We start from the raw sequence: 23,625 nt of genomic DNA on the forward strand, positions 1-23,625 counted from the left end.
TCTTGATCAGGGACTATAGAAAGAAGCAATTGAGGTTAAATGGATAAGTACAACTAAACACACTATAACTAGTAGGAACAGATAGAGTGTCTTGTCCTTTCAGTGAAATTATTATTATTTTTTTAATTTTTTTTTGCTTTTTAGAGGAACCACACCCCTCCCCCGCTCTGGACACTCTGTATTTAAGTATTCAAAGATGAGTTTTACCAAATAAAACCACTAACCCGAGGACCCCTGCTTTGATGTGTTTGCAGTAGGGATTTCTGCAACAGAATTCTGCTCTCCAGCTCCTGAGCCTGCAGGCCTTCCCTGAGAGCAGCCCCTGGAGTCAGGCCAGGAGGGCTCTGGGTTTGCTGCATTGTGCCTTCCCTCTCTCCCAGGCAGAGTTTGTATTTCTTTCTTCCTCCGAGAATTGTTTGAATTTGCACCTGCTCTGAGTTTGCCAGCAAATAGGTCACGGCAGGCAAATCCCCATCCTGGCAATTACTGGTAGAAGGAGCTTTCAAGTTTCAGGCCCCAGGCTCTGCAAGGGCACTTCCCTCTCCCAAGTTCAAAGGCCCGGCTATTTATCTTGTGGCTCTCTTTTTATTAGTGTAACATTTAATCCGAGAAGTGGGTGGTATTAAATGTCAGGCTGAGTTTGTGCAAGGCCTGGCTTTCATTCAAGATACAGACACGTGTGATGCCTCAGGGAGCAGGTCTCCAGTCTCCTCCTCTCTGGCTCCCCTAGCGGTCCATTCTTCCCCTACGGTCTCCCCTCTCTCCCTTTCTCCATTCCCTTTTCCATTTCCCCCTCCCCCTCAAGATAAGATCGCATGGGGATTGTACCCCTGGTTTCCAGAACCTCTCTCTTACATCTTGGAAAATACATTTTTTTCACAAAACCATGAGATAAGAAAGTAACAGAAGGTGAGTGCAGAGGCCAGTCATGTTTCACAGTTCCCAAGCCAGTTATCAAGCTTGAAATTTCAGGAACGCAGGCCACAGCCCCAAACGTGCGAACAAACCCACATGGCCAGGACAGAAGTGATCAGATGTACTAATGATGTGTGTTTAAGTTGGCCCCTCAACCCTCTCAGAGTCCCCCCACCCATGACCCTGAATGAGCCCACAGAGCTGCTTCCTCTGTTCAGATGTAATGAGTATCTGTGTTTAGGGTGAGCACTGTGGACGGCCCCGTCCCAGATAGGCAGGGGCTCTGCCACGGCTGGGGCACCCTGCTTTTCCCTGGCCTCAGTACTCCCTGAGAGCACCCCTTCTCCCACTCACATAAAGGGTGCGGGCCTGAGGGGTCAGGGAGCAGCAGCTAGTGCCACCACAGACAAGTGCTGCCCGTTCCTGTCTCCTCATCCAGAGTGGGAAGCTGGGGCTTTGAGGAGAATGGCATCTGGCCAAGCAAGGCTGCTGGACTGTGCTCTGAGACTTAGTGGAGGGGGCTGTTGGGAAATCCATGTGGCTCTGTGAAAATCTGTGCCCTTTTTTCCCTAATTAAGACCTTTGGTGGCTTTTGTCACTACTTAGCTCTCTATTAGCATTCTCATGTGACTTCCTCAAAATTTTAACTTAAACTCAATTTATTTATGTGATTATATAAATATTGTAGTTAAATATTCATTAATAGAAATTTTATGGGATATAAAAAATCCCAGTCCCATAGTTCCAAGATGACCACTGTTCATAATCTGATGTATTTGTTTCTAACATTTCATGGACTTGAAATTACATCTTTCTTTTTTTTTTTTTTTTTTACCAAAATGAGATCATTCAGCACATAGTGGTTACAGCTTTGCTTTTCTCCTTTAACATCGTATTATAAGCATTTTTCTATTTCATTAAATGTTCTTCTGTTACATAATCTTATTGGCTGCAGAGTTATTTCATTTTATGAAAAGGTCATTGTTTATTTATGAGTGCCCTATTTTGGGACATAATTTAGGATGTTTCAAGTAGTGTGCTATTATAAATAGTATTTGAGTGCACATCCTTATGGCTAAATCTTTTCACAAATCCCTGATTACTTCCTTAGGACAAATGTTTGAAATGGAATCACAGGCCCAGTAGATGGGCCCCTTTTGATACGTATTGTAACACTACCCACAAAATACAGTATGCCAATTTATATTCCAACCCCCGCTCCCCAGCTAGATTAGGAGTTCTGTGCGGCACACTAATATGGATCCCCCACAGTGGGGGCCGTGTTGGACAAACAGTAAAAACTTAATAAAAATAAAATGAATTCCATTTAACTTTCTTGGTTATCAAATAATTAACCAAACATCCCTTGCTTGCCTCCATATTATTCAAAAGATAGGTGTGTGTCACTTGGCTAAATACTGATGATGGCAATCACCCTGATCAAAAACCCTACTACCTCAAAAGTGATACTAATGGCCAACACACCAGGTGAAGTTACAGCAGTAAGTATCAGGTGAAAAGAACCTGGGGGCTTAAATATGGACAGGAAACTTACTATTTTCCGGGATACTAACAACCTGTTGCTACAAATGAATTGACTGCCTTCCTAAGGGAAAAGGACTGAGGATGTGGCTTAGGATGTGGTCTGGCACCACCCGGGTACTGTACCCGGGTGTAAACTCTCATTATGTGAGCCAGTGCTATTTCGATAAATAAATCGGGGCTTTGTTCTCACATGAAAAATCTCATTCTTCCTATTCTTTTTCTCTCCCTCTGCTCTGCACCATTCTGGAATATTTGTTTCCATGAGCCACAATCACTGGGCACTATTTCTGAAGAGCAGCCATGTTTCTCCCAGATGCTATTCTCTCTCTTGCTCTTGTTTCTGAGACCTGTGTCCCCTTGCCAAGATCTCTGTGGTAGCCCCTAGTGTAGCACCTAGTGTCCCCACATACCTTCTCTCTCCTGTTGGAAAGCATTCCCAACACAGTTTTTATGAGATTCTTTCTAAATCAAGGCCTACTCCAGCCCCACCCACCTACCCATCCCCAAATCATCCAGGACTTTCCCTTATTTTCCATTGTAAATATAGATTTCTCTTCCTAGCAAGAAAGACCTTCCACAAAGTCATGCCAACCAACATTCTTTCTCTCATGACTACATAACAGGTACCCAGTTTAACTATTCATGATTCCTTGTGTATACTCTTTGCTTTTCCAGGCTACCTAAACCTTTACTCAAAATACTCCCTTTGCCTGGAACACCTATTATATTAAGATACTCTACCTTAACAATCCATGCATTTATCTGTTCTCCTTTTATTTGTAAGGCCTTTGAGTATAGAGTCTTACCCATCTTAAAATTCTTGTCAGGGATATAGCTGCATGGGTTGGTGACGGAGGACCCAGGATGTCTTGTTAATTTTGGAGATGTCATTTTTTTTATTCAACATGTAGTGGTATATACTGATCATAGGGGGAAAATTATAAGAATACTGTTTTTGACAGTGGTATGTGTCTAGCAGCATCAAGTTATATAGTCTGTGCCTCAGGTCTTTCACACAGATTGAAAATAAAAGAGAGCAACATCATTAAGCTGGTTGTTGGTGACTTCTAGCTTTGCTGGCTTGGACAGGAATATGAGCCAGGGGCTGTGGGTATACTTCCAGCGACAAGTCACGCCAGCCACGTGTGTCCCTGACTGCCTGGTTACACATGGAAGCAACTGATGGAGTGCACCAGCAGGGAACTGGGCACAAAGCTGGCAGCTGCAACAAAGCTTAGCTGAGTGCTTACTAAGGAATCCTGTAGCCATTGTATTCTGATGAAAATGCCCTGCTGCCGAAAGCTAGGGCTGCCCCCACTATTTCAGAGTACAGTCGAGCCAGAGTTATGCAGAGGTTTGCAGTCATAAATATGACAGTTTCTCAAGGCCTTACAGCCTTCATTGGCCCCTTCTTAAAGATGGGATTTTAAACATTTTGCCTTGCTTTCTACTTTCTTTTTTTTTAATGTTTATTTATTTATTTGGAAGAGAGAGAGTGACCATGAGCAGGGGAGGGGCAGAGAGAGATGGAGAGAGAGAATTCCAGGTAGGCTCCACATTGTCAGCACAGAGCCCTGACGCAGGGCTCGATCTCATGAACTGTGAGATCATAACCTGAGCTGAAATCAAGAGTCAGACGCTTAACTAACTCAGCCACCCAGGCACCCCTCTACTTTCTTACTTTTTCCCATGTTTCTGGAAGTAGAATGAAACAAAACCTTTCCTGTGTTCTTGGCCTTAGTTGTCCAGTTTTAGATTCAGAGAAATGAGTGTCATTCACTTGAAAAGATTGCATCAATGATGTGGGTCTCTTATGCACGGAGAAAATAACCAGAAAAGGTCAAATTTTAGGTAAATCTAAAAACATAAGAATTTGTATGGCTATTTATGTTAGTGCTTAAAGAACCTTTAGTAATCGTCTTATCTTAGGCCTTTTCTTTTTAGATGAGGAAACTTCCGTTCAGGAAAAAAAAAAAAAAAAAGACTCCCAACATCATAGCAACAGTGAATGCAAGACTGAGCGTAGAATCCAGGTGTTTTGACTTCTGGTTCACACATAACACTCGTTGCCACCTGTTCTTAGATTCTGAGTAAGCTCATAAGCTCACTTACCACCCACACTCCCAAGCATGTCCATGCTTTGGAAATGATTCCAGTTAACATGATTTCTATTCATTTTTAGCCAGAATGCTGTGATTAGAAGTGTTTTTGTTAATCATTTGCCCTGTTATTGTTCAATGCATATAGTTTCATATTTGTTATTTTTCTTCCAAACTTTTGAAGCCTGCAAAAGCATATTTTTCTTGTCTAAATCTCTGCATTTACTCTCCTAGAGTTTTTTCCCCCTTTTCTTTCTTTTTCCCCTTTAATGGGGGGCGGGAGGGAGTGGCAGGTATTTGCTTGTTTTCCTTGATTTTCAGCATCTTACAGCTTGGTTCTATCAGCTCTGATTTACTCTAGGGAGGCAATTCTTTAAGACACATTTATTGTATCTCTTTGCCAACCAGAAGTTAATAGAGAGTACGGTGCAGTGTCCCTCAAGACTGCAGACCTGTGATACATTTTTTCTTTGCAGCAGCACTTCCAAAATTTGGGGGAATATTTCTCGAAGATAAAATTAAATATTGAATTCTAGAAACATTTAAATAAAAACAGAGACAATAAAAATGCCGGTAACACTTCCCAGAGATGAGGTCAGTAGAATCCAGTAGGGTGTGACTTCTTAGTGTAGAAATGCCACACACCAAATCCTACCCCCACACACAGAGCTAATAACTAGGAGTGAGGTTTAATACAATCTAGGTAGGTACAGTCAGAAACTAGACCCTTCTTTCCTCTCTCCCACAAGCCCTGCTTCTACCCTCCATCTCTACCCACAGGCAAGGGTGTGGCTTAGTGTGGCCATGGGTGGGGGGGAGGGGGGCAGCCAGGACAGGGACACCTAGAGCAGGGAACATCATGCAAGCCAGAGTTTTCCAGAGAGTTGGGAAGCCAGGCATCAAACACTGGGGAGACCCTATGAAAATATGTAGTCCAGAAAGAACTGAGTATAGTCAGAGTCTCAAAGCTAATAAGACATGGGATATGAGAATAAGGAAGTCAATCAGGAAGGAGGAGGAGAGAGGGTCATTTTTTTAGCAGAAAATATTCTTTAGCTTACCTTTTAGACCTACCAGTCAGTAGGTGCATGCTAGCTAGGTGAGTGGGCCTGTTTTTCTTGAGGACCAGAGGACATACATATGCTAGTGAGGATATAGATTTTTTCTTTGAAAATACATAATTAGTATTTGTTCAGCTTGGGGATTTTTTTTTTTTTTAGTAATTTTGGGTTAACCTGTTATCTGACTCATTACTCTAGGAAAACCTCTTGATAGGGCAGAAAGATCTCACCAGTAGGCTTCTAGGCAAATGAAGGTAGGATCAAGAAGTTCTAATAGAGAGTTTCTAAGGTAATGCCAACTCTCTTCAGGCTTCTCCACTGGGTGGAGGTGGATCCCTGAATAATTAAATATGGAAATTCTCCCTGAGCCAAGACTGTACTGGAACCTTCTCAAGGGATTTTTAGGAGGCAGATGGACCGTATTCTTCCTGTCTTGCTAGCCTGCCAGCCCAAACATGATGTCTTCTGAACCTCCCTATTAACTCTTCTTTGCTAAAAGTTTTATGGAGAGTACACAACCTCTGTTTTGATGTAATTTTTAAAAAGAGGAGACCAAGCAATAATATGTTTAAATTAAAAACAACAAAAACTATAATATTGTGACCTTGGATAATTAAATAAGACTTTAAGATCCTGGTCTCCTGACCAAAAAGTTGGTATCTTATCTGACCTGCCAACTTCATAGGTTATCATTGAGACTCAGTCTAATAAACATGAAAATTCCTCGAACTTCTTTCAAATGGAAGTATTACTATTACTCAGGCTCTCTTAAATAGTTCAGTTGACTCAGTGATGTATTTTACTAATGCTTGCTTACCATTCATCTCTAGAGATGCTCATTTTGTATTTCCCCACAGAAATCCCGGCACATAGGTATGAATATGGGTGCTACACACCTCATTTCATTTTCTAGGGTATGTGCAGACCACATCACCATGAGCTGTAATCAAGGAAATAACCATGGACCCACCACACTGCAGACTCTTCTGACTTAAAAGCCATTCCCACACAGAAGGTGCTATTTAAATAGCTAATGATAAAATACATACAGCCTCAGCTGCCAGCCACTGCCTGGAATGGGGAGCCAAATGGAAGATATTCACTCCCAAGAAGCAAATAACTATACCAGCCTATGTTCCTGTTGTAAATAGCCACACTGTAAATGACATATTCCTACAAGGCCACTAGACCTTCCCTCTGCATTTCTTACCAGAGCCCAGTGGGTCCCCTCAGGAATGAGTTCGGTAGACTCTAGGAATGGGCAGTCTTTTCTACTCTGAGTTAATTGATTAGACTCAGAAACTTTGACGATAAGAGAAAGAATCTCACAACCAGAGTTCCACTTTGGTATGTGTTTGGCCTTTGTTTTCTCTCACTGCTACAAAAAATACGGCTCACATCCCCAAGGGAAGGGAAAAGGGAGAAAAGGGCAAAGAAACCCATGGCAAGCTGTGAGATTTTCCTGTTCCACCTTGGCCCAAGAGCACTACCTGTCACTGGTCTTGCTAGGCATGGTCCCTACAATGGACATGAGCATGAAGCAGCCCTTCAGGGAAAGAGCAGGAAAGGGGAGGTTTCAGAATCTGGTATTCCACCCTAAGTCTATGATGATGGGGTGATGGTTTTACACTCTTTTAGGAAAGTGGAGAATGATTGCCTGGAATCTCAGACTTTCTTAGATGTTCACCTGCCCAGGAGGCACAAGGCTCTCTCTCCCACTTTCTCCCATTTTTAGAACAAGATCTTTGCTTTTATGTCTGAAATATTTCATATACATGACAAGGTATTGGTGAAAGGCATTATATGATGTCCAGTAATGGAGATCATTCTGTGTCAGGATTTAGGGTTTGAATGGGGTGGGCCACAGTGGGAAAACCAGTTAAATAAGCCCAAATGGGTCATTTAAGCAAGAGGGGCCTGGAAGCAGATATTGAACCCAAGGGATAAAAATCCCAGGGAAAAAGGGCTGGGAATGACAGGCCATAGGAAGCACAAATGTTAAAGCACAGGTGTGTTTGTGTACTTTCTTTGTTGTAACATGGCAGTTGTTGGCCTTGTGCTGGGGCCAAGGGTGAAGGACTAAGGAAAGGTCTGGAGGAGCTGAATAAAGGCTGTAGGAATAGTGGGACCTAAAGACCCAGACCAGTAGACACAGGTGGGTTCAAATCCCAGCTGACCCCACCTACTAGATCTGACCTTGGAAAATTTATTTACATTCCTTGTGTTTTAGTTTCTTCATCTGTAAAACAGATACTTAAAAAAAAAAAATAGGATTAAATGAGTTATGTAAAGCCAGAGCCCAGTTCCTAGCATATAGTTAATGCTCAATAAATACTGGCTAGTATAAGTATTACTACTATACAGGGATCTCACAGGGATGTAGAGAGGACTAACTGAAACAATGTGTGTAACATGTTTGGCACAGTACTCAACACACAGCAATTACTCAATAAAAATTAGCTATAGAGAACCAGTCAAAAGTCTATCTTAAGGGGCATGTGGGCAACACAGGGCTAGGCAGAGGGTTGAAAACAAGCATGTTGGAATCAGAATGTATCAAGGACATGGCCTTGGCTAGAGGGACTCGGGTTGGCAGATCAGTAACATAGACAAGTGGACGAGTGGAGGGGTTGGGAATTCAGGCAGACAGACAGCAATGGAGCACCAAGAGGGCAGTGACTAATTTTGAGAAAAACATCTGCCCCAGCCAGGAAGTCACCACTTACAAGAGTATAAGTGACCAGTTCCTAAGTCTGGTCAAGCTAGGACCAAAAAATAAAAATAAATGAATTGATCCCACAGTCTTATTCAGATGGGAATATGGCAGAACAGGTATGTCCACTGCTAAATCAGAGATGGTCCATCCATGTTCAAGTTTAGCTTCCTGTTAGATTACTTCTCTGTCTGCTACAAACTTCATGAATCTATTATTCAAAATAATTTGGTACCCATGCTAGAGGCTACCCAGAGCTTTCCTCCAAAACAACTTGCTGACCAACAATAGCATTTTGGAAAAATCTGAGGTGCTGGGGAGATTATATGTTAAAAGAAAATTACACACGTGGTTTTAAGCCTTTTGCAGCCTTGCCTATGCAACACTTGACCAATTGTTTAGGCCTTAAGCTTTTATTACCTTAGGAGAACCAGGACAAAGAACATTGCATATCACAGTGAATTAATTATCAGACTCTTCTTTTTCAGGTATTAAGTACCCAGTGTTTCTGTTCAGAGTAAGTTTTAAGTGCTTTTGTGTCAGCATCTACTTTAACATGAGCAAAACATGCCAATAGATTATTGACTGTCTTTAGGTCAAATCTACTTTGCGTTTATGTTTTGTGTAGTTTCAAATGAAAATATATGCCAGAGATCCACACATCATGAAATATACTGAAATCTGCCTAGGAAAGCAAAGCCAAGACCATTCAAAAGCTCTGAAGTAAAGAACACCTTCATTTTGACTATAAAGCAAATTTTACTTTTTAATCTACCCTCGTTTGTATTATGCAGCTCTACTCAAAGTGAGACCTTGACCCTGATTCTCCTAGAGAAGCAATCTTGGCTCTCTTTGGATATTAGACATGGGTCCAATTATTGTTGTGGTTTTTATATAGATCATTCCAGAAATCCCCAACCCAAGGCTCAGGTGGAGCTTTTTGGTAGGGGTGGAGAGAAGGAGTGAGGCATAGTCTGTGGTTGCTTGCTGTGGTCAGGGGCTTGGGCTCATCATGAACATCCACTTGTAACTCATTCACACAACAAGAGAACCTGGGCCTCTCATTTTTAAATCTCAGTCACCATTATATATGGTCCTACCTCTAAACTACTGTAACATTTTAAAAGCAAGATTAGAGCCAAAAGTGAGACTGTTCATCTAACTTTATGTATTAAAGATAATGAACTTAAACTTTGAGTTGGCAGTCATAAGAATGAAGGAATGAAGCACTGGTTATACTTTTTCCAAATGAGACAACAGTGAAGATCGTCTGCACTTGTGCTGTGTTACATTATGAGACTTCCAGAATTCTGAGGCCTGAAGGGAAAGCAGAAATCACATTGATGCTTAGAATATGAATAAGTCCTTAAATATCATGTTAAAATGTTACTACTGTGTTTTTGCTTTTAAAAAAAGATTGTAAACTTTCCACTTGTGCATGAATGTCCGTCCATATCCATGACCTAGGATAGTCTGTATAATCTTTCTGTGATAATTATTTTAGATGAAGACTCTAAAAGGTAAGTAATTTTAAGTCATGGTCAAATTAAATTCTTATGATTCATTAAACATCCATTAAAATAACTCATCAAGGCTAATCTATCTGTTGGGGTAGAAGATGGTGCATCTGCATGTCACCAAAAATTGCCTGGAGCTCAGCTTTGCCCTGCAAGGAATCAAGAATCATGCAGGAAGAAATAACTACAGACTGAAGCCTCCTCATCCCATTGTTTAGCAAGATTCTTAGAAAGAAGAGTGTAACCTGAAGATCCAGTGATTCTTGTGCTGGGAGCCACACCTTGGCAGACAGTTCTGGTAGAATAGACCTATTTGAGCATGCTTTGTATGTGCGTGATGTGCCATCTAGTGGTTAAGTGAGCCTAACATTAATGAAAAGGAAAATGATCCTTTCTGGTCCCTTAATGGCTCCAAACTCTCTACAGCAGTAGAGAGCAGCAACAGTAGGTTTGACACTGTAGCCCATTGCTTAGGAAAGAAAAAAGAATCTATTTTCTTAGAAGCCATATGGTGAAACCAGATTATTGGGGGGGGGGGGGGGGGGAGGGGAACACTGGTATGATAGTAATTATGCAAGCCAGAGGTTGATGGCATTTGGTCCACAAAGTACTTTCTCCATTTTCTTTTACTGAGGTATGATTCCCAGTATAGTGCCCAACTGTTCAGTATATAGCTTGATACGTTTTCATATTTGTGAAGCTTACATATGTATAATCCACATAATCACCATATGGATCAAGATCTGGAACGTTTCCAGCATCCCAGAAGCCTCTCTCTATGAGTGCTTAGAGATAACCCATGTTCAGAGCTTATCACCATAAATTTGCAATAGTATCATTAAAGTATATACTCCTAACCCTAACCTCCAAGAAAGGATAAAATCCTGTAATCACCATTTCAACAGTTTGCCCAAAAAAGGAACAGTTTCCTCATCAAACATTCTGTATCTAAACCAATGCCCATTTCCTGGGTTTGCTGTTTTTCAGAGTCCATGTGCTGTAATGATATCTCTCTCCCCAGTTTAAATTCCTAATATATTGTTTTTCTTACCAAGCTTCTCACTGAGAGATATATCCCCTGGGTGCACTGAGTGTATTTTCCCAAGTGTCTCTGCAAGCATCCAAGTCAATTTTCAAAGAAATCCCATTACTTTTGAGCAGTATCTCAGAGCTGCCACTGATTGTCATGGCAAAGCCTATGAATTCTGATGCAGCATTTCAGAAATTAATGTGAATGCCATGTCACCAGTGACTGCATGACACCTTGTTCAAATTAAGCCCAGCAAATCATAATGGTGAAAAAGGCTCTCAACCTATGATCCAGCAAAGGCTAATTTATAATGAATAGCATAATGCAATCATTGTTGCTATTTCTACAGGACCTCTTTCTGTTCAAATGAAACTAGATTCCCTCTGAATGTCAGAACATATAATATGTCACAAAGCAGAGCTGGTTCTGAAATAAAATTGTTATTTTTCCAGAGCTGCCTTGTGCGGGCCTATTTATTTGATTACTAAACACACATACAATCAACCAACATGTCCAGAAAGCATGTTACTTCTAGGTGTTCTGCAAGGTGCTGGAGAGAGAAAAGTGTAAGGTGCGTGGGTCTTGCCTTACTGCCACGGGGTTGAACCTTACTTCGATCTGTTGTCCCTGGGCTGGCAAGCTGGTATGGCTGCCTCTTGGGATAATGAACAAGACTGAAATGTAGGCTTATCCTAATGTGCTCCTTTTTAAAAATAACGTGTATTTTTTCTAATTATTTTTAATAGATTTGGAAAAAAGAATGTAAGGAAGAAAATACAAAATTCCTTAATTCACCAAAGAAAGTCTATAATGACTTTAATTCCTTTCAAGGAATTATAGTTTTCTGGCTTTTCTCTGTGTCTATGTGACCCTTAACACAGGTTTGAACTACATGGGTCCACTTACACATAGATTTTTTCAATAAATATAGTACTGTAAATGAATTTTCTTTTCCTTGTGATTTTCTTAATACTTTTCTCTAGCTTACTTTATTGTAAGAATACAGTATATAATACATATAACAAACAAAATATGTGTTGACTGTTTATGTTATCGGGAAGGTTTACAGTCTACAATAGGCTATTAGTAGTTAAGTTGGGGGAAGTCAAAAGTTTCACACACAGTTTTGACTGCATGAGGGGTTGGTGCCCCTAACCTGTGCTGTTCAAAGGTCAACAATATTTATTTTATGAAGTTGAGGTGATACTACATATTTTTCTCTATCATAAGAAACTCTTAAAACATGTTCAATACTTGAGTGAGTTCATAATTTCTGGAATAAAAATGAAAACTAATTTCTTAACTGTTTCCTATCATTAGAAATTTTTATTGCTTGCTATTTCTAAAATAGTTACAGAGATTTGATGTTTATGTACTTCAAATGAGGTCTTAGACATTCTACCACCATACTCAATGGCCAGAACTTTCAGAATTGTGTTAAATAATAATGGTGATGCTGGCTCATTGTGGTTTGTCTCTGATTAGAAAGGCAGTAACTCTGGTGTTATTAAATATGATGACACGGGGCGCCTGGGTGGCTCAGTCGGTTAAGCGTCCGACTTCAGCTCAGGTCACGATCTCGCAGTCTGTGAGTTCGAGCCCCGCGTCGGGCTCTGGGCTGATGGCTAGAGCCTGGAGCCTGCTTCTGATTCTGTGTCTCCCTCTCTCTCTTCCCCTCCCCCGTTCATGCTCTGTCTCTCTCTGTCTCAAAAATAAATAAAAATGTTAAAAAATTAAATATGATGACAGCTGACTTGAGCTGGTTAAAATCATATTAAGGAAATCCTTTGAGCTCTAGTTTTTAAACACCAGCAGTGGGGAATTGAACATTACCAAATGTCTTTCAGTGCTATTGAAATAACTGGGTTTGTCCCAGTTTGGCCCATGGATGTGTAATACATTATATTAACAGATTTTCTAATATTAGTCCCTTTCCACCAAAATGAATTCTATGTTGTAGAGTAATACACTTATAATGAATTATAAAATTCAGTTCCATACTATTGATTTTTGTACATTGTTCTCGAGAGACCACTAGTGTGACAGGATCAGAAACATACTTTGTGCATCTCCTTCTGGCCTATAAATGAGGGTTGCTGAAATTAGGGATGGGAAATCTGTTTGTGTCTATTATCCATTCCCCTTTTTTTCTTCTTATCCAAGTGCAAATTAAGTTTCTTTCCTTTTATGAACAAAGTAGTTTTCCTAACCTCCCTCAAAGCACTCATCATACTCTTATATTAAAATTAAAATTTTCTATATATCTGTCTTCTGTTCTTGTGGGAGTAGCCTATGTCTTATGAGTTTTCCATCCCTACCCCTTAGCCAATAAGTATTGTCCACCTAGCTTCTCCTCGGGTCCCAGAAAGCACTGCAGTGGCAGATGGTGGAAATACACTTAGATGAGTTTGGTCAACATCCTTAGATCTCCAGACAAAGCCCTGCAGTAAGCTTAGGAGGCAAGCAAGGAAGTTAGAGTGATTGTGAAGTTCTGTGGGCACCATGTTTCTTTATGGCAATAATATGAGTCCAGAAGGTATGAATCAACTTCTAAAGTCATAGGAGAGGACGCAGCAGGGACAAGAGTGAAGCACTGAAACCAGCCCTCATGTACCTACCCCAGGTGGCTGCTCCATCCTGGTCTTGATGATAGATTACAGAGAGAACAAATTACTTCAAATACTTTTTGCCTGGCTGTAAGTATATTCTAACCACCACTGTGCTAGGCATACAGTTTAAACTTCCTAACTAGTGTTTCTGGAATTAACCTTTGTTCCTGCAATGTAATGTTATCAAATAGTATTCCTCACACTTAAAGACCAAAGGCAACTTTGGAGACAAAACAGGCCTTTTAACAAGTAGTAAGAGAGAGAATGACAACCCAAAACGTCATGGAAATTAATGGAGGAAATGACAACAGAAGTGAAAGGGGAGAAGAAGTTCACTGGTCCAGCTGGAATTAAAATGAGTGTTAAGAAACCAGGGAAATAGTTCCAGTAAGGACTCTTCCAAGTACCTGGTCACGTTTCAGACCATCCTTGCAGGGTGGGACTAGTTAGTGGATATAGTTGGCTTTGTATTGGTGCGCACTAACTGAAGGGCCTTTGAAAGCAAAGTGGAAAGCTGTGTTCAGTGATTACTTTCTCTTTTTCCTTAGGGTGTTAAATACCACGTTATTTGAAAGCTGGGAGATCGTTGGACCTTACCCTTCCTGGTGGGTGTTTAATCTACTGCTGTTGCTAGTACAAGGCTTGAACTGCTTCTGGTCTTACTTGATCATAAAAATGGCTTGCAAAGCTATTTCAAAAGGCAAGGTAAGATAAAACTTGCTATTTCTAATATGTCCCAGAAAATTATATTTTTGGTTCTTCTTCATCAGCAGAAATACTATTATTTCAAAATTCATCAAAACTTGTATTTTTTCTTCATGATTTAGCATAACCTCCTAGAAACACAAACCAAATTTTCATTTTCTTCTGTCCAGTTAATTTTTTTTAACTTGTGGTATCGCTTTGATGACGATTCCCACTGATCTGTATTTATAATTCTAGATTTAATGATGATAATGTTATTTGTCGTGTTCTTTCACTGCCTCTGTCTCCCATGGTCCTTCTCTGATTAAACTTCTACCAAACAGAAATTTAATAATTTCTTTCCTTTTATGAAAAGGGTTGCTTGATGCGGCATGCCCATTTGTGATTTTTCCAATAAAACTCAGCTAAATATCTTTGTTTAAATATAGACTCATGAGGCTGATTCAAATAAAGTTTCTTGAGAGCAGTGGCTTTTCCAGAATGTTCTCTGTGACATTTTCTTACTTTCATTGTTTGTTCTCTTCCTTCTGCCACCCTGGAAGGCTGGGAAGTGGAACCCTTTACATGTAAGTTCCTCAGACCTCTCTCTCTGTCCTTGTTTTGGGTGCCACTCTTGCCTGTTGGAGGGGCACACAGATGCTTTTGTTCCCATGCATATTGTTCTGGCTAATCTGTTGGCACTGGCCAGAGGCTTTAACTGAGATGTGGCTCCCACCAGGTGCAAAGGATACCAGGAACAGCTCAGTGAGTGCCCTTTGCGTGAACTTGCATCCTGCTAAATTTTGCACGATCCAGCAGGAGGAGAGGAATTTTTTCACTGGTGTTTAACATGTTTGCTAAAAAAAAAGAGAAATAGACCAAAGTGAAGTAGGAAAAACAGAACTAAGTTGGGGCAAAGATCAACGTGGTCCAGAAAGGAGGTCTGAGCATCAGCTGTTTGCCTGCTCTGCCCTGACCACTTGGTCCTGGCCTCTTCTGTGGAGCTCAAGGCATCTAGTTATGTACTATGAAGGCAGTTCTCAGCATCAGCTTTTATATATCCAACATATTTGGACCAAATAACTGTTGAGAAGCAAAAGGTTCATTTTTTTTCTCTGTGACCTCTTCATCCTTAAAATGAGCATGTATTTCTGTTAAAACACACTCCTTTCCTCATTTGGATAAAATTACATCAACGTGCACAATATTATCAGTATAACAGTAATTGGAGATGCAAGGGCACAGTAGATTCCATTACTTGTCTCCTTATTGCATTGCTGTTTCCACCAGACGTCTTGTCTTCTCTCCAAATTATTCCTCAGGCTTACATAGAGATGATTATTAATTTTATGGCAGATCTCAGGCTTCAGAATATCTTAACTGCCATTGCTTTTCATCCAGAACAGTAAGAATTCTTCATGGCCATGGGTAATGGACAGTATTTTTCTGTGGGTTATCTTGAGACATGTTAAATTATTAATTTCCTTGAAGGTAACATAAATATAGACTTTTTTTTCCAAATGCAATTAAAAATAATCTTACTAAGCATGCAAATGTAAATTAATCACTTTGAATCTGGAGTTTTCTTTCCTCTTTAGCAGCTTAATTTATGACTAATGGATTTCTAAATGTAGTGGTGCTTTACTATCATGCTATCTTTGTGACCCATGTTTTTTTTTTAAGTTAAAGTATCCTAAATAATTCAGTCCTTTTGGTTTTTCTGTATCTAAATCTTCTTGATGGTGGTCCTTTTGAGTTCAGTCTCATCTCAAGGAGCATTGGAGTGAAGTCCATTTTTACCGTATTTATTTTAGTTGTTTCTGGTTAGAAAGGAGCAGGTGCCATGCATACATGTTCACACTCTGTCCTGTCCACACCCACCTGACAGAGATGACGTTGTCCTGCAGCAATGGTGGCTTCTCAAGTTGGGGGCAGTGGTGGCAGAGAGAGGATGTGATGTGAAAAAGCCCCCAGTTCATTCTGATATACCTCCCAGGAAACTCTGCCAATGCACTTCTTAGACAATCACGGGCAACTAGATTTGGGAAACCCAATGAAGCCAGGCCCCAGGTCCCTATTGCTACCCCACTTAGGAAATAAATGAACAGTGCTCAGTTACTCAGATGGCTTAAGGCCTGTTGGGTAAAAATGTTTACCATAATTTAGACAGAGTAAGAGGTTCAAACATGTTAATTTTAAAAGCAGTTGAGGATTTTCTTAAACCCTCCCTAAATGACTTTTTTTTTTTGTTAGACTGTGACTTTATTTTGTCCTTTATGGTAATGCATAGATTTATATGCTGGTGCCTAAGTTTGTGATCCTCATTACATAATGAGACTGGGTGGAGGACTGAAGAACCTTGGAATAATGATCAATAGATTTTCTTTGGAAAATATTGTATTTTACTTTGTTTTATTTTATTAATTTTTTTAATGTTTATTTATTTGTGAGAGACAGAGTATGAGTGGGGGAGGGGAAGAGAGAGAGGGAGACACAATCCGAGGCAGGCTCCAGGCTCTGAGCTGTCAGCACGACGTGGGGCTCGAACCCACAAACCGCGAGATCATGACTGAGCTGAAAGCAGACGCTCAACTGACTGAGCCACCCAGGCGCCCCAATAAATGAATAAACTTAAAAAAAATGTTTATTTATTTTTGAGACAGAGACAGAGCGTGAGCAGGGGAGGGGCAGAGACAGAGAGGGAGACACAGAATCTGAAACAGGCTCCAGGCTCTGAGCTGTCAGCACAGAGCCCGACACAAGGCTCAAACCCACAAGTTGTGAGATCATGACCTGAGCCAAAGTCGGACACTTAACCGACTGAGCCACCCAGGCACCCCAATCTTTGGGAAATATTTTAAACTAGACCTCACCCAGCAGGTTCCCAAAATGCCTCCTATTGCCATTAGTTGTTACATAGTACATAACACATAATTTCTACTTAATTTTAGCAGATAGAATAGGAAAACAAATTAAATCATAAAATAATGCATTACAAAGCCAAATAAGAATGACTTTTTAAATGATCTAAGCTAGTGAATATCACAATTAGTGTGGCTAATCCTTTATGGGATTTTCATGGAGAATGTGATCATCAGAGAGTAAATTGATCCATTTGTACCAAATTCCTATAATGCCATTCCAATAGCATAGTGTGGTACTTTGCCAGTAAGAGTGGGTTTCACGGTCTGGTACATTCTCATTGTCCAAAGGTACCTTAAAGTCAGTATGTCTAGCCCAGCCCCCTATGATGCCAAATCTACCTACATTCCTTGATAATTGACTTTGTCACCCAAATTATATATCTCCAGTGAAGGAGAACTTACTATAATGGAATATAATAGGCAATATTCCTATCCTTTTTGACTTTTAACATTTGGATGTTTCTCTTCATGTACAATTACATGTACTTCTGAGCATGCTTTAATGATTCCTTAGGAGCTGGTTGCATTCACCTTCTTGTATTCCACAGGTGTCCAAGGATGATCGAAGTGATATTGAGTCTAGCTCAGATGAGGAAGATTCAGAACCTCCAGGAAAGAACCCCCACACTGCAACCACCACCAATGGGACCAGTGGTACCAATGGGTATCTCCTGACTGGGTCTTGCTCCGTGGATGATTAATTACTCAAAACTACAAGTCCCGAACAAAGTGAACTATTTGTTCCTGGAAGCATTTAATAAGTTGCAAATGTAGTTCCTTTCATTATATCTCAGCACCAGAAACAAAAATTAGGATTATCTCAAAGCATTTTGAATAGTGCACTGCCATATGTCCTGTCTGTGAATGAAGAAGAATTACCATTCTCTATATGTAGGCATGCTGTATGTAATTGACACAAGGGAACAGTATTTGCATTTGTACTGTCTTAGAATATTATTTATATTTCGTATTTGTTTGTAAATCTGTGGACAAAAGAGGGTTTCCTCACTCCTTTTACTCTCTGGGTTCATGACAGTGAGGGAGATGCTCCATCTGCTTCTACCCCTTTCTATTGCTATGACTCAGTTCGCTAGGAGCATCAGCTTAATTTGTCACTTAGAACAAGCAAAACCCAGTGCAAGATTCTTGTACCACTCCAAATAGGTTTGCTTTCTTTGTATTACAGTGCCTGTTTTGAAACTGCCTATATAGTCTCAGTGACCATTTTCCCAGTGTAAAGTTCAATCAGGATGAGCTAGGCTTTTTAATTGTCACTCTTTGTGGTCAATTAGCAGTTCAAATTTAAAAGTATGGTTTGAAATAGACATAATGTCTTGTGCACACAGCCAAGATTTCTTTAGTGAGTATGATAGCTAATTGGAGATAAACCTTGTAGGTTACAGAGACTTTTTTTTTAATTCTCTATTATGATGTCAGTGCTTTGGCTCTGAAGGAAGACATTTGCTTAAGGTCATAGTTACAAACAATGAAGTCATTCTTACTATTGGGAATTTGTCCCTTGATCTGAGAATAGCAGAAAGAGAACAGCTGATTTCAACCAGATTTCAGCACTACCCCTATAATTACCACAGTCTTCTGTCATGTCATGAAAAAAAGAAGCTAAGCATATTTTGGGACAGCAAAGGAGACTTCGAACAGTTGGCAAAGGTCACCTCTGGTGCAAAGCACTTTATTGCAACCAGCATTCGAGGAAGTGTCCTATCTAGTATTTGATTTTGATGTTTCTATTTTTCTGAGTAACATAAAACCAGTGGGAGAAGGAAGATTTTACTCTTTGTCTTTTCTCCTTAAATATGACCTGCAGTGACTCTCCTGTTATTAGAAACTGAGCAGTGTTGCACTTGAGGCCCTTTGGTTAGCTTCCTTGAAGATTTGTTCAGTTTCCAAGAATTTTTATTCAAATAGAGCTATTTCCAGAAAAAAATAATAAAAATTGTACTGGACTACAGCAGTATCAGCAGTGAGAAAGATTGTTGAAAAGTAAGTTGCTCTAGTCTCCTACATGGCAGTGTTATTTATGTATAAGTAAGAAAACCATACACATAAACCAAAGACTTTATCTGTTTTCTTCCACTTCTAAGTAAGAGGGAATAAAAAGGTATTACAAACACTTACTTCATGAACAAAACAAGAGTCCAGAACCACAGTGCAATAATATAAATGTGAGTCAAAGGATAGTAAAGACAACAGCAGAAATAGTAGGGAGTGCACATCCTGCTTCCAGCCATACACATTCGATTCTAATTTTTGAAAAAAATTGAGATGAATCTTTGTGCCCACAGTTCGCAACCTGTGAGTTAATAGTTAATACTCCCAAAGTAAAACCTCACACTATAATATTAAATCTTTCCCCTCTTATATACGAAATAGTATGTTTCTGATAAGGTCCACAGTAATAATTAAAGAGCCTTAGACATATGTCTGTTGATAAAACAGTGCAACTAATTCTTCTTGTAAAGCTTTATTATTTTATTCAACAAAACAAGAATATGTCTAGGAGTGTAAGTTGTGGATGGTTTGAGACCAATCATAAAACATCAATAGTACTTGTTAGTCATCTGAACATCTGACATCTGAACATCTCAACATCTCAACGTCTGCATTGATAAAATGCAGATATGTCAAATGGAACAGCAAGCATGTTATATAGCTGAAAATTTTTGAGGTGAAAGTTTCCTTTTTTACCAACTAAAATATGGAAAAGAAGAGTGAGTTGTACCTTGCTTTAGTGTCTGGAGCAAGTCCTCTCAATGGGGGAAATAAACCAGAGAACCACAGCGTGTTCAAATTTGGATCATCTGACACCCCACCACAGAAGAATAATTTGAAAAGATTGGCTTGTAAATTAATGGTTTAGAAGAGTTGCATGAAATGAAGTAAATTGAGTTAGTCTTTAGCAAAGGCAAATCTAAGCAAACTTTTGTTTCTCCCAAAAGTCACTTAGAAGGAGGACTGAGAATACTCAGAGCCTCAGTGACCAGTGACATTAACTTAACACAGTCCCCTATATATCTATAGATTTTTATTTGATTTTGCCTTTTAGGGCAAAGAGTTCTTTTTGACTAATCAAAGTTGGTGTTTGTAGGCCTGTTAAGATTAAAAATAATACATTTCTGTCTACTCCTCCCCCATGGTAGCATGATAAGACTGAGAGAGAAAAATATGTGAGATATCTTATCTTCTACTTGTGCCAGGCCATAGCTTTGGAAGTGTATTTTGTAAATTCCACTGTAGGTTACTGAGAGTGTTGTTTCCCATTAATTAACTTAGCCTGTGCTGAGATCTCCTTCCTCCTGGTCATATTCAAACCTTCCCAGGGTACCAAGGGGTATGTGGGAAGGAGTCTAGAAAAAGTAATATTTTATTCTCTAATGCTATAGCTTTTCTAGATCTCTTAGTGGGGAAAAAAAGTAGAAAATTGAGTAGAATTTGGCCTTGAGTCAATAAATGATATGAAAATGTGTGATCCATGTATGTACATGTATATTTCTCCAAAAACATGATAAAACCAAAATATCACAGACTCATCCTTACCCATATTTTTTTTCATAAAAACTATCCATCGTGTACAATAAAAACTTCCCACCTCCCTCTCAACTTCCTGTTCATACTCCTCACCCAGCTGAAAGTGGTAGGATCCCTTTGGCCTCTTGCCTCAGAGCTAGGATCACAGAGGGCCTAAGGTCAGAGTATAAGCCAAATATAGTTCGCATTTCCAAATTCAGTGGTACGGATGCTGAGAATAGAGGAGTAAGTGTCAGTGTTATGGATTATTAAGCTGAATGTTGGTGAAAAATGCGTATGGTTGCTGCTTCACCCCAGGGTTTTATTAACATCCAGTCCCTGCCAGGCTGCTAGACAGATGGTGTCTTGAGGTACCATCCAGTAATGAAACAGGTATCTGACAAAAATGAACTAGGAAGAAAGGTAGGATCCCCAAAGAAAGCAAGCAGTTGGGTCACAGAAATAACTCTTCCGTGAGATAAAGTCCGACTATGTTTAGCCAAACTGGTAGGTGAACCTCAAAATGTTCAGTTCTGTTGCCAACTTTCCATTCTGAGTATTTGATAGAGGTTGGATTTGAGCAAACTGAATGCTTTCACCTTGGGCAGAAAGGGTCTGGATCTCCCACTCTATTTATTTCAACCTCATTGCTATTTGGGCTGAAGTAAAAAATGAGATTTCCGTTCAGTTCACCTGAGTCTTTGCAAAAAAGCTCTTCAGAGAGAACTTTATGGACACCAATGATTGTTCCCATTCTCTTCATGATTTTGCATCGATAGTTCTTTTTTCCCCTTTCTTAGAAATGTTAATGCCAAAGTTGCCTGAATATTTGAGTATTTTTCCTTAATTTGAAGTGTACAGAATAATTCCAGAGGTGTTAAAAGATTCTGTTTATTTGTGTCTGTGATGATGTCGTTGTGTCCAGAGAGGCTTCAAGAAATCCTTTAGAAACAAAAGGTTAAATGTTTACATTTCATGTGATATTTGAAGTCTTAAGATACTAATTAGCATACTTCTTTTTTCTTTGTCTTTGGCTGATTCCTGCTTTGTAGATAAATATCCGTATCCCTGAAATGTTTATAACATTCAAGCAAGAAAAAAACAAATGACATCAAAGTCAGCCTGATGAGAAAGTGATGACAGGGCACTTTCAGGTGTTAAGTAACTTGTATGGAAAGAGGAAAGGCAGTTAGCTCCATTCATTGCACTTGCTGCCTAGCATGCTGTTCCCGAAAGGAATACCCTCAGTAATTATAAACAGTTCTTGAAGTCATGCCGAATGCAACAGGTAGTAGTTAGTACTGGTTCTCTATGGCCACCAGGTAGTTCTTTATAGCAACAGGCCAGCAAAGGACCCTGTGGTTTGCCTTTGTGTGTATGGCCTCCCCTCCTCTAGGGGGCGCTTAGTAGACAAGCCCTAGGCCTGTCCATTTGTCCACTCTATGCTGTTGTAACTTCTCTAATACCTATTCAGAGGGAGCAGACCTGATGCTGCTTTTATTAGAGAAGATAAAACATCCTAAGTGACAGTTTGTAAGGTCTGCAGACACCCAAAGGAGAACCTTAGTCTTTTCCAGGTATTTCCAACTTAAGTTCAACCTGAAGCCTTTGAAAGGAATGCCTTACCAAATGGCCACAAGCTAAGACCCCATCAGATCAAAGAAATAAAAGTCTTGGCAACCAGATGGCATATCTTATGGTGTCTCCACAAGACTAAACATTCTCAAGATGGCCAGGAACTGATGGGAGGGAACTGTTAGCCCAAGATCTGTCTTGCTCATCTCATCCACCCACATTCCTTTCAGACTCCTGGAACTCTTGATAAAAGGAAGCCAAAATATTGTCACTTATCGGCTATCCATTTTCCAGTAGCCTTTGGGTCAGTTGATAACCACACTTCTTTCTCTACCTGATTCCATTTTTATTAAAAACTGTTGTGCCCACGTGAGCCTGTTTTTCTTAACACAGGTCCATGAAAGCTTGGTTTCCTCTTTTGCTATGTGTCACATGGCCTGGAAATCAAGACAGCAGCTGTTGGTATGGTCTCCGTGCTAAGTGAAAAATTAGATTTTATAGAGGTAACTTTTTTTTTCTTTTGGACCTACAGTAATTTTTTAAACTGTCATTGTAAAACTGCCCTTAAAAAATTAGAGGCTTTTAAAGATTACTTGCCAAAGATAAATTAGCTCTGTAATAGGAACAGTTATGTGGCAATTCTGGGACTTTAACTTAGAGATTCATTAATTTAAAGATGGAATACACCCTCCAAGTGTGATTTCCAAAAGTTTCATAAAGCCTCTAAACCTGTGATTCTCATCAGCTCTCGGTTTGCCCACAGAATCAGTTACCTCCATAGCCATTTCTTGTCAAACAAGGGGGAGAGGGTTAGTTTTGGGATTTGATTGTTTTTAATTTGCAGTGAGAAATAGGGTAGGTGATAATACCTTACTTGTTTTCTTAAGACAATTCAGTGCTTGGGCATCTCTGTCAGAAATGGAATGATGTACTGTTAGCCAATTAGAATTATTTTATGTATTGTTGTGTTTCGCTGATTTTTATATGAAAATATAATTATTCATTCCTGATCTCTGGAAGCAATCATTATTATGAGGATCATTTTACTTTGGAAACACTTTCATAATAAAGATAAGTATTAAGAGTAAAGTGTGAATGCCATTTTCTGTAAGCGCTACCCAGCCTGCGTTGGTAATATGTCACATCTTCCTGGACAAGATTTATTTCAGGGCACACACCATCCTGCCAGTTTCCTGCAAACTTTCCTTAAATCCCAGTTTCATAATGGGATTCATAATTCCAGTTACATAATCCCAGGAATCATAATGATTACTGAAAAGGCGGTATTATTTGTTAGATATATGTTATTTTGTCAAGAATTTGGCTAAGCTACTCCATAGTATTGCTGCCCGAGCGTCCATTTTGTTTGCCAGGTGGCCTGCAGGGACTGTTAACTGACACAGTGCTGGTGCCTGTCCTGGAAAGCAG

General features: G+C 39.8%; 1 protein-coding gene across 1 annotated transcript in view; it reads left to right on the forward strand.

The window, feature by feature from the left end:
• Positions 1-23,266, forward strand: part of CERS6 (ceramide synthase 6) — a 325,839-nt gene extending 302,573 nt beyond the window's left edge. Inside the window, exons 9-10 of the mRNA XM_042949032.1 lie at positions 14,038-14,194; positions 17,646-23,266. Of these exons, the coding sequence (XP_042804966.1) occupies positions 14,038-14,194; positions 17,646-17,798 (310 nt within the window). The 3' untranslated portion in view covers positions 17,799-23,266. The remainder of the gene's footprint in view (positions 1-14,037; positions 14,195-17,645) is intronic.
• Positions 23,267-23,625: the final 359 nt, after the last annotated feature.

The sequence above is a fragment of the Panthera leo genome, chromosome C1, assembly GCF_018350215.1.
Source record: "Panthera leo isolate Ple1 chromosome C1, P.leo_Ple1_pat1.1, whole genome shotgun sequence".
In the NCBI taxonomy this organism is placed as follows: Eukaryota; Metazoa; Chordata; class Mammalia; order Carnivora; family Felidae; genus Panthera; species Panthera leo.